This window comes from Cariama cristata, unplaced genomic scaffold (genome assembly GCF_000690535.1).
Source record: "Cariama cristata isolate BGI_N322 unplaced genomic scaffold, ASM69053v1 scaffold35868, whole genome shotgun sequence".
Taxonomy (NCBI): domain Eukaryota; kingdom Metazoa; phylum Chordata; class Aves; order Cariamiformes; family Cariamidae; genus Cariama; species Cariama cristata.
Window position 1 is genome coordinate 41 of NW_009633573.1, and position 12,995 is coordinate 13,035.

General features: G+C 43.8%; 1 protein-coding gene across 1 annotated transcript in view; it reads right to left on the reverse strand.

Moving 5' to 3' along the window:
* Positions 1-3,487: 3,487 nt before the first annotated feature.
* LOC104166756 (protein unc-80 homolog) overlaps positions 3,488-12,995 on the reverse strand; it is a 56,804-nt gene continuing 47,296 nt past the window's right edge. The window contains exons 33-37 of the mRNA XM_009706804.1: positions 12,909-12,965; positions 6,708-6,789; positions 5,968-6,079; positions 4,614-4,825; positions 3,488-3,757 (exon numbers count right to left, since the gene is read on the reverse strand). Of these exons, the coding sequence (XP_009705106.1) occupies positions 3,488-3,757; positions 4,614-4,825; positions 5,968-6,079; positions 6,708-6,789; positions 12,909-12,965 (733 nt within the window). The remainder of the gene's footprint in view (positions 3,758-4,613; positions 4,826-5,967; positions 6,080-6,707; positions 6,790-12,908; positions 12,966-12,995) is intronic.

Consider the following 12,995-nt stretch of genomic DNA (forward strand, 5'->3'; position numbering starts at 1 on the left):
AGGGCCAGCACAAAGGCCCTGCCTGGCTGCCCCCGCGTCCCGCCACGGCTCTGGCCCGGGCAGCCCTTCGGCCGTGTTCCCCGAGTGCCCGAGCAAGGCCCTTTTCGGGAGCGCACAAACCGCTCTGAACAGGCCTAAACTGAGGGGTGGGGAGTTCGTTCTGACAGTCGGGTTTAAGTTCCCAACAAAGGACATTCTGTTACCGCTGAAACCCGGTTTTCGGCAGCAGGGCTGCTGGAGGCCCTACCACACGCAGGCGCAGACCGGGCAGGGCCAGAGCGCACACCTTCCCGCCGCACCTGCGGGCACCTGCCTGGGCAGCAACGGCAAGGCACGGATTGGAAGCAGATGGGTAAATTTTAACAAAAGCTGTCTGTATCCCAGAGCAAAACAGTCTCAAATAGCAGCGTATCAAAGCCGTTTAGAAGAGAGACCGACACGGTGCTGCGCAAGAGGCTTAGACACAGAACTCTGTCCTTTTGTCGTCACTCTCATGTATTTAGTCTTTGGGACAACGTTTGCATAAAATGCTGAGGCGATGGGACTGACCGACACACTGACAAGACTCATACAGCCTGGACATTTGTTGAACATGACAAGCGCTTAAGGCCTCTAACACTAAGCAGCATCATTTGTCTTCACAGCAGAAATGTACCAGTTCTGTTATAGGGATACTGGAGGAAAGCACAAAACGAGCCAAAGTACATTGTATGCACCTCATTAGTACAGCATTAAGTGCAACTGATACCAAAGTAAAACACATGAAAAAACAGACTGCTCTGCCTGTCTGTTCCATCTCTCGACAATCAGCCAACAAAATCAAAGGCATCTGCCCAGCCACCGGAACAAAACTAAATTACTGATTACATCACTTTTATAATAAGCTGCATTGATTCCTAGCAGGGTAGACATTAAAAAGAGGCATCTTAGTCCTTGCTATGGCTTACGACTGTGGATTCACTGGTGACAGTGGGAAACCTGAATGGAAACATTTATTACATACACTGAATTAAATGAAGTAAATCACAGTTATTTTGTCATCGTTAGAGTGTAGTACCATGGGGAGGCATCTAGTTTTCATTAAGGAAGATGCTTCCTTCTCATTTCAGCAGACAAGGTCACTCTATAAAATGCCCCATGAATTCCGTATGTGTTGTGTCCCAGCCATTTACTCAGCTCGTCTCTAAAACTCTCCTCCCCCACCCAAGTGCCAGTACCCCAGCCTACCTCGGGATTTGAAAGTGAAGCTGTGTTTTTTCTCAGTTGTGCGTCACTGTTAATAATAAAACTTAGCATCTGGAATTTAGCAATTCTTTGAGTGATCTCCAGGCTAGGAGCTAATCCAAAGCAGTCTCCTATAGGTAGCTGGTGCTGGCTCCAGCGCGCTGAGGAGATAAGAAGCGGTACAGCATGTTTGGGTCAGCAGAGTAAGCAGTTTGTCATTCGGGGCACACATTGAGCAGCATATCGAGACGCTGCCATCTTCACCCAACCATCTCTCTTACAAAACCATGTACACTTTAAAGTTGCATGAGTGCACCACCTACATATACATACATATATATATATGCTGATAGAGGTGCTGCACTATAAAAATAGTTGCCTTTTCGGCCCTGCTCTTCCCAAGAGGTGCCGAGAGTCTCCATCTCTCACCGATGCACTGGTAGCAGAGCGTGCCTAACACCTGTGAGCCTGGGAGAAGGATGGCTTTTGCTGTCCTCAGAGGTTTAACGTGCATAAGTTCCCTCCTCAGACCGGTGTGCGCAGCTCCCATCAAATTTGAGCATTTGGCAAATACCAGGCAGCGCAGCCTGAAGGCTCCGTGGGTTTCAGCAGGCTGCAATCTGCTGTCAGGTATATGGTAAATTTTCCATGCAGCAGTAAGAACTGCGTGCTGCACTACAGCAGTGAGGCAGTCGTTTGTATGGCAGTATTTTAACCAGCTATTTCAGAGCTCTTGAAGAGAGATGTGAGTCCTTTCCTTGGAGACGACTACGAGGATATCGTTCCGTCTCCTCAGTAAGGCTGTTTTATGATGTGTGCATCCAAATTACAAGCCCTCAGGAGCCAAACTGGTAATTAGCGCATTTTACAGACTTTCAGGATGATCTAAAACATTTTCGTCTGCACAATAATGCCATGCTTATAAATCCTAGTTCTTCTAACGTAAGCTGAAAAAGGCAGTATATGATTCCCAAAGCACAGGATAACTTTGGGCGTTGCTTATGATTTCATGCTTCGTTTCACAGCTGTTTTGCAGTTTGCCGGTAAGCAGCTAATGGCTAAATTCACATTTCAGTGTAATTCCATGATGCTGCAGCATAGCCCGTAACTCAGCAGTGACTTCAGCTGATCCCCCACAGGGACCTCCACCTACATATAAATGTTACATATTTCTCTCTCTAATACCTGCAGCCATGAACATTACGTACATAAAATGGAACCTCTTTAAATACAATCTCAACATGCCAAAAATAGATTCTGTCATCAAGTTTCTGCCCTGCAATATTCATCTTTTGTTTACAATGTACATATATATTTATACATATATAGGAACATGAAAATACCGTATATAAATATTTACTTTAAATCCCCTATATCTAAGTACCTACGACAGCATCAGTGGAGCAGTTGCTAGGTACCAGAAGGTCCACGCATTCCAGATGCGGTTTCTTGGGTTTTTTTCTTAAGCTGCGGAGATTAATTACTCAGTACATTTAAAGCAGGACAGTGTGGGCTATTTATACCATCTGCAGACCACTCACCCCCTGCCCATCTATATCTGTGCACAGCACGTGCATTCCTTCTTACGGTATGTACTGTATTTAGTTTTACAGAGCAAATATTTTTGTAGCACAAGGGCAATATCTTACAGTGGAATGAAACCAACAGACAAAAGTAAACTCAACTAAAGTCTGCAGTGCCAAAAAAAAAAAAAAAAAAGGTCTAATTGCTCCATGGTGCTTATCATTGCTCTGCAAGTTAGAAACAATGGTCCCAGGCTTCTGAAAATCAAGCTTTAGGTTGGTACTTTTTGTCAGTGTTTTCACCATCAGTACCAAGGTGTAAGAGCCTTGGATTCAGTTACTATATAGCCCTCCTTGCAAAAAGCGCTACAAAAATAAGTCTTAGGCATCATCTCAAAAGAGGCTTCTCTTCTCCGTCTCGTACAGTACAACAGCCCGCTTACCCAACGAGGCTTCTCATCACAGCACATGGCTGCCAGATCAAGGTTTTATGGACCACATATTTGTCCACACCCCCCTACCCTGAGAATTTTGTAAAAATTCTCTGTTCTGCGGTCTTGCCCTGAACTGAAAAATATTTCACACACAGAAATTTGCCAGTCTATAGCAACTGGCTGTTAGCTATTTTCTGCTTTCGGATAATAAAGTGCTCTTGTTTTAATTAGTTACTAGTTACCAGGGAACTCAAAGGAGAAGGTACACTTTCTCTTCCTTCTCCCACTACTGCACTTCCCCAAGAGTTAAACGTGAGATTCATCTAGATCGACGTCAGTCTCCCCAAGCTCCACATGCGTGAAGCTGAAGTGAGTGGCCAGCAAGGGGTTCTCCATCCCGTTGTCCTCACTGATGTGAAGGACAGTGTCCCCGTGCTGCAGCAAGCTGGTGGTCTCGAGGCCAGCGTAGTCCTCGGTGTCAGAGAGCTGTGTGCGGGGGGTGCTTTGTGCTGTTGTTGGCCGGGACTCCAAGCCCTCCTCTTTTTCCTTCTCCTTCTCGGCAGAAAGTGCCTCGCTCTGCAATTGAGGAGAGCCAGTGGTCAGGCTCAGAGAAAGTGGGAGGGAGATGGGGAAAAAAGCAAGGGAACACCTATGAAATATTTTCTCATTGAGAAATAGGTTTTGGCCATAAAGGGCCAGGCACTTGCAGATTATAAATGCCTAAAATTTTTCCCTAACAATGATATATTTTTGCGGGTGAATTGAAGTGGTAGCAATGATCAGAAAGGTGGTCTGATTTCAGTCGTTAACACTTCCTCATTTCATTTTTTTTGTGTATTCTCAAGATGGATGTCTTTCATTTGTTCATGGCGAAGGACATACCCCCCAAAAGACACTAGATATCTGGGCCTATAAAAATGATCTAAGTGGCACTGATGTTTCGAAGAGATGACTGTGATTGTCCCTGCACTATCCTCAGTGGTGTCCAACACAGAAAAATGTTGGACAAGCAATTTCTTTTGAAGTGTGATGCTTTTGGTAAAACAGTCCTGAGGTTTTGAAGGAGTCCATCCTTCGGGATGCACTTCTCAGAGAGCAATCTGTAAAAACCTGCTGATGAAAACTTGCGCTGGTGAGCAGGTCCAGAAGGACTACTGTATATGAAGGGAAGATGGAAAGGGAAGATGCAGGAAATATATTTGCAAATTAAGACTGATTGCATAGCTCTAGAAATTAATCGTTTACAAAAGTAGGAGGTTGGACAGCAAACTCAGCCTAAAGAATAGACAGACAGAAGAGTTTGCTGTCTTCACTCACCCGCCAGCTCTCCTTAGAGTGCTGTAATGCATCAGGCATTTCCTTGTAAATTTGCCCTGCAACTTCGCTGAAGCAGCGGACGGACACACATGATAAAAACCGTCAGTCACGTTACCTGGTCAGTGGTCTGGCTATGGAGATCAGCTACAACGATGGCAGGTGAGGAAGTCAGCACAGGTTTACTCTGCGGTTCTTGCTTGCTGGTTGCTTGGGGGCTGCTGCGGCTGCAGCCCGGCTGTTGGGCTGCTGGAGCCGACAGGTCCCCGGGGGAGGCTGTTGTTGCCTCAGGCTGGGCTTCAGTGAAAGTCACCGACCGCTTCTGCTCCGCTGAAGGGTACAAAGCCCAGAAAATTGAGTATTAAAATGCTAATTTTAATTGAAAATTAAAATTAAAATTTGGGAAGGAAAACACAACAAGAAAAGAAGAGAGAGCATCCCTGGAGTTTTTACAACTAAGAGAGTTCATTATCCATTCCATCTTTATAAGCTGTCTAATTGGAGTCTAATCTAAAAGCCTTTTACCCTAGGCTTCCTCTAAAGCCACAGCAAGAGTCAGGGATCTCCTGAAGACTAGTCACCCCACCCGTCTTTGTCCTGGCTTGGTGAGATAAATGCCACCCATAACATCTTTCCATCCCAGAAGAATATACTGAATTGAATTTCCATGTGAGTTAGGCATTTCTGCCCTCATCTAAAAAAGGAAAACCGAGATGCAAATATAGAAGGGAATTGCCCAAGGTTTTGCAGGAAATCTGAGAAAAGAAAGAGGGCAGCTGACTGCCCCCCATTCCTGCAGACTGAGTCCACTATCCGGGAATAACAGAACAGCACAGGGTGAAGACAGCTAGACTAAAACTTAACAGTAAAACTGATCTCCCTGCTCCTGCTCTTAATTATTGTGCGTCAACTTTTATGTTTCAGACATCTCCAGCACAGCCCTGGCTGAGTGGTTAGAAACTCAGAAAGTTCACAAGTAACCTTTGCTCTTCCAGGTGTTTCCTCCAACGGTAACTGCTCACTTCAGATGGCAGAGAATACAGCCACCTGCTCTGCTTGGCAGTGCTGACTCCTGGAAACACATGGCGTGGACTGGAACAGTCCTATATTCATTTCCATATACAACCCTTAAAGCAGCTTCAAAATTTGTACATCTGGAGGTTTTGGACAAAGCATCCTGAATAGACGACACCTGTCCCCTAAATTCTCCACACCTCTAGGAGACATGATAATTCACTGTCCATGTCCAGTTTCACCATGAAAGCCTTTAGGGAAACCATCAAAGTGTTTTGAGGGGGTGACTTTCTGAGAGGATATCCACTTACTAGGAAAAAGGATAAAAACTGCTGGGACTTCACTTTAATACAGGCTACTAACAACATACTAACTTTTCCTTTAAGCTAAGACAACAACGTAGTATTTTATCCTTTCAAATAGGAACTGCTGGTTCTGGAAATGCAGCACTGCCCTACCGCTAGGTTTTGGTTTTGGCTGGATGCTCCGCCGCGTGGTTGAAAGTCGAGCTCCATGACGGCTACGAGGTTCGGTTTGAGTTTTCTGACGTGACAGCAGCGGTCGTCGAAGCTAAACGTTGGAAGAAAGAGTTAGGCCGTTGTATGTTCACATCTTACACAACTTGTAATTATTATTACAAGTCAACCTTGTAATTATTATTACAAGTAGTATTAAAACTAATTTTACAGTAATACAAGTATTATTAAAAGTAATTATTATTACAATTGTATTAAATTACAACAGCTCCCTCTGTAAGGAGGACAGGTCATCATTGGCTATTCCTCAAGATGTCTATTCACTCTCCTCTGAGCAGATACATCTTTTAGGGTTTTCATGGCTCAGACATCTCCTTCATATGAACTTCTGGGGTTTGTGCCTTTTCAAGTTTCAATACTGAATGTTATGCAATGCAGACTGTGTGACCATCGTTTAATTTAAAAAAAAAAAGCCCGCAGAGGAAAAGATTGCGGAATTCAAAACAAAGTGCACCTCCTCCCTTAGGGATTTGTCAGGCCTCACAGCTGCAACTTGTGCTATGGTTCCTGCTAACTCAACGGACTGCACTGTGTATCACAAATTAGGTAAAAGGAACGTGTCACATCACATCCACAAATCATTTCAAAACAGACGCAGACGAGCAAGACCAAGGCAGCTCAAGCAGAAGGAGAGGAGGTTTGTTCACTCCCCGTGTTCTCACCTGCCGTAAGCCTCTCTTCCGCCCCAGCGGCTGCTGCAGAAGAAGGTTCTGCTGTCCTGGCTCGCTCTGCACGCTTGCCACCCTGTTAGATGTTGACAGCATTAGGCCAAGCACAGAAGCACCCTGCATAACTGGTTAGGTGTCCTGGCAATTGTGACTAAAATAAATAAATAAACCAACCACTAATGGCACGGTCACTTCAAAGAGCAATACTGTCTTTGAAGGATGGGAGGGACGTGTCTGTTGGGTTGTGGCTTCTGGGGCTTAGGAAGGGGTGGGAGGTGGAGTCATGGCATTCAGGACTTGGCCACGCACAGGTAGCATCCAAATATAAATAACTGCAGATTTCAGTTTTCAGTCATTGATTGATGCATCCCACTGAGCAACACTCACTTCTCTGCATCCTTTGCCACATCAATAAAGGCAAGAGTATCAGCTTCCTAGCTCAAAAGCCTTCTTGTTTGCTTTTCCTTTTTCAAGGCAATGTTGTAAAAGCTCTTTTTTTCCCCTCCCAAATAGACTCCACAGCCTCATCCCAATTTTGTCATCTGGTTTTAATTTTCAATTTAAGTCGACAAACAAAAAACAAACACAAAGTGACAAAGGATCCATTCACATAATGGATGCATGAGTTATGTGAACAAGGCCCCACACTCAACACTTGCAGCCTTAAGTCTTTTTGTGGCTAACAAACAAAGACAAGTAAACATCAATTTTTTAATATGTGTGTATATATAAGTATATATAGAAACACAGCTTTTTAGCTTTTAATATCTTGGCACAAAATATCTGAAAATCTGCAGTAAAAGACTCTTTAGCAATGAAACATACTCATTCTACCATTCAACTGACCGTTTAATCTACTTAATATAACAATACCACCCTCCCCTGTTTTTTATCAAAGCACTGTATTCCTCCAAACAGTTAAAAATTGGTCATTTAGCAGATAGCAGTCACAAAACATTTTAGCTGAATGAATTATGTCTGAGAAACATATGGTTACAATAGCAACTAACATTTAAGACGGACTTCTCTTAAATCAGGCAGCTGCTTATTTGGGACAGACTGGAATTCACTGAACCACACGTCCTATTTAAGCAACTTCCAGCTATATCTGGTATGCATTGTTGAAGATTCAGTATTACAATCCCATTTTGCCTTTGGCCTGCATTAATCTAAAGGAAAACAACATTCTCTTCTCTAGACGTTTTCCTTGGATCTCCCTGGAGGAGCTCAGTACCACCAACAGAGTGAAGGTTTATTGCCTGACCTGACCGGAGCGGAGGAAGAAGACAAACCTAAGGACACGGTCAGACAAGACATGGAGGATGTCTCTGGAGAGGCTTAAAAAGGTCTGTCTCCTCAACAGCTCATTCTTCGCTTTGGCAGAAGTTACTGCCCTTAGAAGGTTTGGTGGAACAGAACATGAGAGCTTCCTGGGCTGCTTCAGGCCAAAGTCTGGTTACCTGACCTGAAAGTCCTATCCCTTCCTCCCTTACAAGTTTAAACTAAAGCCAGACTTTGCACTAAACCATATGCGTGTGTTTCTACCAGCTCTACTGGGGAGACAATGGGCAACTTCAAGGAAACACACACCTTAAGATCCCGAAGCTGTTTCTTTTCTGATTAGGCTGTCTGACCACAGCCTAATAATCCTAGGCGTCCCCTCACAATCTTACCACAGCTGCAGTGGTTTGGAAAAAAAAGGAAAAGCTTCTGCAAGCTCAAAGCCAGAACAAACAAGAGATATTTGAGTCCTTTTCTTCCTCAGACAGCTCTTCCAAATGAGATCACCAGTCTCTGGAACACATTTTCCAGCTTTTACGTAGGGTATTGACATGATTTACATACAAAGCATCCTAAACATCATGCAAACACCCGCCTATGAATAAGCAGAGTCCTCAAGGTTACTTCCTGTTAGTAGGACTGTGTTCTTGACCCAGACCGTGACTGCAGCATGTGTGGCTGGTAGGTCCAGAAGCAACACATCAGTCTTTATTAAAGCAAAGAGATTGCGCTTAAATTAGTCTTTGGGTTTGTCACCCAGACTACCTGAAATTACAGCTTGTAGAATTTTCTTAGTCTTCTGTTTCTAGGATTACATAAAAACTTATTCCTGTGAATTTTAAGAAGTTCTAAGAATAGTTACCAGTATGTGAATTAAGTAGGAATTAGCTGGAGAAGGTCTTGAAAAAATAATTTTCTATTGGACTATCTTTTGAGAATACTGTTACAATTTCTGATGAAGGAACAGTAGCCCTTAGTTCTGTGAGAGAGGAGACATAGATGTCTGTAGTGGAAAGACTACAATTATATTCAGTACAAAACACTGTTTATAGTGGTGAAACAAACTCATTTCACATGCATCATGAAAACACTTTGAAAAAGTCATTAGATAAAGGGAGTACATGGACCGCATGAAGGCACAGAGGCTATACATGAGGAAAAAAACCGATTCCCATGAAGTAATCTGTGCACTGAAGACAAACAATAGGTGAGCAAAGGAAGGGCTGGAAATTGTGTATTCCTGCGTGAGTCTGGTATTTTCAGCCTGGCTTATATCATAAGCGAAATGAGTTTAGTGAGCTGGTGGATGTTTATTTCCAGTGCTGAATCATTACACAAATTGGTATAATTTGGGATGACCTTACGAGCTGAAATTGCAGATATCTGTTGCAGGCAAATGGTGGGCCCGGGAGCAGCCAAGTTTGGCAGAGCTGCCTGCGCACAGCCCAGTCCTGCAGCTGCTGCCTTTTTGCCTTCTATCCCCAAATTTTGAAGAAGGGAAGGAAAGAGAGAGAGAATCATAAAGACCACAAATTTCAGATGAGTGACTGAACGTTCACATATAACCCTTCACTCCATGAGGCTTTGCGAGGGTTTCTTTTCACATCAAAGCACAGCACTACTGATCTTGTTTCTGTGAAAATTAGTGTGGCAGGCAGACTGTCGGCTCCGTGCAGCCCTCCCTCCCTCCTGTCTCTCCTTGTTTAACAGACCTGACCAGGAGTATACTGTTTTTCTGGCAGCCCGTGGGACCTAGTCAAGGAACACCGAATCAAATGCCATTTCAGCTGACAGTACGTTTCCCTCCTGTGGCAATGTGATCGGTAAGAAAGGGTTTTCTGCAGTACATAAGCCAGATTTATTTGAGAATAACAAAACGAAAGTTTTTCCTGCCTGACACAAAGATGCTCTGTCACTCTCTGAGTATCTCTGCCAGGGGTTTTATCCTCACAATAATGTTACTCCCATTACGTAGTTAGGGCAGAGACAGGTGAGCACAAGATCAAACCAACCCAACTTTGTGGAAGCATGTTGCCAGCACTACAAGAAATGACAGCCAGTGCAGTCACACAGTGGGGGCTAAAAGAAACTTTGTCGGGTTGGCAATTGTAATAAGTGACGCTCATAAATTACAAGAAAACATGCAGCCAAAAAAAAAAAAAAAAAGAACAAAGAAGAAAACAAAACAGAGACAAAGGAGGCAATGAGTTTAAACGTCTGTTAAAAAGATGTACACGCTTGCCATGCCATTACGGTAGAACGTACACAGCTTGTGTCCCAAGACATCTGAATGAGAGGGTTAGTGGACAAAGGCCGGTGGAGAATGGGTTAAAATGTAGATGAACTCCAGCCCTTGTATTCCCAGACACATCCTAGCCCAGTTAGTGTTAGATCTGCTACGCTTGCCCTGGCAATGTGAATTCACTCTGATTTTCCCTATTAGGCACCATTAAGCTAAGATAGGCATAACAACGAACATTAAAGGGAAATGTGTTTGCGCAACAGATTTCCATTACAGTGGCTTCTCATCCTTCTTCCTTTCTGATTTGGGAAAAAATCCTCTCCTCTCAGATTATAACCACAAGTCACAATGCTGGACACATATGCTCCTCAGCCCTGTACCCCATGCTATCTGTTAACTCCTGAGCACTTAAATGCTATCCCCTTCCTGTCCTCCCTGCTTTTCTACATGGCTGGCTCTAATTGGTATAGAACAATGGGAAACAGGCTATATTCTTTTTTGTGCTTGTCACTATTTATTTAATTTATTTAAAACTCCTACCTTCCATAAGGCTCTAGTCTCCATATGATTTATTTCTTCATGTCAGTTATGACTAAACATCAGCTTCTGAATTCAGAAGGCAATCCTAAATAGTTGCTATCATTGTGCTCCAGCCAAAATCAAAGTTCTGTAAGAAAAACTCAAGCCTGTTTTATTCAAAACTAATGTTCCTGAATATAAAAAGACATTAATTCCGTCCTGTGATCCCCACAGCACAATAAGCTCCCACAACGTTTGCTTTATTAGTTCTGTCCTTCAGAGAAGGAATCCAATTTGCACATTTAACAATGCAGTTGATAAATCTTTTCTTCCTCACGGAACTCTAACCTAGGCTTTTAATGAAAATTTGCAGTATTTCCCTGTCTTCATTCTCTCTAAGGCTTTGCAGCCCTGATGACCCTCCTTCAGACGTGAGTGCCCGCTCCTTGAAAAGAATAATAAACCTCAACAGAACTGCCTCCCAGGTACATCTGTTCACCTTTTTGCCTAAGGAAATCTCTGTACCATGGAGCAGGGTAGAGGACAGTGTCCTGCTCCCTAGCGAAAACTGGTGTGACAGAAGTGAGTAGGAGCCCACTGTACAGCTGATTACATTTCAGGGTTCAAAACACATTATTGCATTTGAACTCAGCGGTTGACTTAGCTCTCTCATATTCCTCAGCCTCACCACTGTTATTACGAGTGACTCTCCCCCACTTAACAAGATCAAAACATTTCAAATTCAACACTGATGTAACCTGGTATCAGGTCATTACAGCTTTAACTCAGATATGGACCTTCTCCGTTGTCATCAACTGTAGTGAGTTTTTTGCTCTACTTAAGGGACAGCACTTAACTTCTTTTGTTGAATGACCTCTGTTCTCTTTAGTCCCCAAAACATGCTCAGATGACCACGCAATCCATTTTACTTTATCACAAAACCAGATAACAATATTCCTGCCTCTGCCAACAAGCCGATGTCTTTTCCTAATGCCAGTCCTACAGTAGTACCAGCGACCGATCTGCCAAAGCAGGATTCACGCACACAAAGGACACCACGAATCACGGGATGATTTCAGTGACACCACCAAGATAAACTCTCCATTTGTCAGCCCAGAAGAACGAACAAACCAGCTCGTCCCCACCCCAAAAAGCCACTACCGACATCTAAAACCAAGCTACCAAAATAGAAACCATTCACACAAATGCTTCTCAACATATCCACATCTTCAGTTGGTGTGGTAAAGTAATGAATAGTGTGTTACCCTCCGTGTTGCCAACGTAAGGGGCCATGTTCTTCTGGAAGGAAACAGAGATGCTCTTGGGACTAACGACAGCTCTCCAACCTCACGAGGACAGGTTGAGAGGCGCGAGCACAGCAGCAGGACAGTAAGGATGATTAACACGACTGAGATGGCCGTTAAAGGTGCAGACTTCCCTTCTAAGCTCACTGCTGACCCATTTGACAGGCAGAGCCGTAACAGTGCTCGCACACAAACTCCCCTGTCCACAGGTAATGGGGAACAGCTAGACCTGAACTCCAGCACTGACAGGGCAATTTTAAATATATATTCATGGTGTTCACCTGCAAGCTTTCTAAGGTGTCATTGGAGAATTGGAAACGCTTTGTAAAAATAAAGAGAATTACTGTAAAGCATCCACAGAGAACTATATTCCACAGGACTTAGCATAATTAGTTTTATTAGCGAATGTTAAAGAACACAGCTTGATATTAAGTCTTTTGTGGTAACAGCACTGTGAGATGAATGGAAAAACAGATGTCTGTTTTATATAAGCCTCCAGACTAATGCTTGTAACAGGCTACAGTTAATGCCTCGTGGATAATCTTTCTCGTGCCTTTCAAGCAATTGCTAAACAAGGGGAAAACCCTGAGGCTAACCAGCCAGACCCCTATTTCACTTGCTACAGCTTTTTCTTTCCCATTCCCCTTAGCCTCCTCAAAGTTATTGGCAATCAAAGCTGAAAACTGAAGGTGGGTTGCTACACCTTTGACTTGCAGGCCTGAATATCAATGAGCCACAAGAGACAGAGATGGAGAGAGCAACAAAAGGTGAGGGGAAGAGACAGAGGAGGTTGGAAACGGCTCGTTTCCCGGCACACACACTGACAGACAGGTAGTGTTAACACTGTACCTAGAGAGGCTGCCCTCAGTGGCCAGGCTCGGGGAGTCATCGAGGACATTAGGTTCACTGCAGGAGGGGCAGGGAGATTAAGAATTT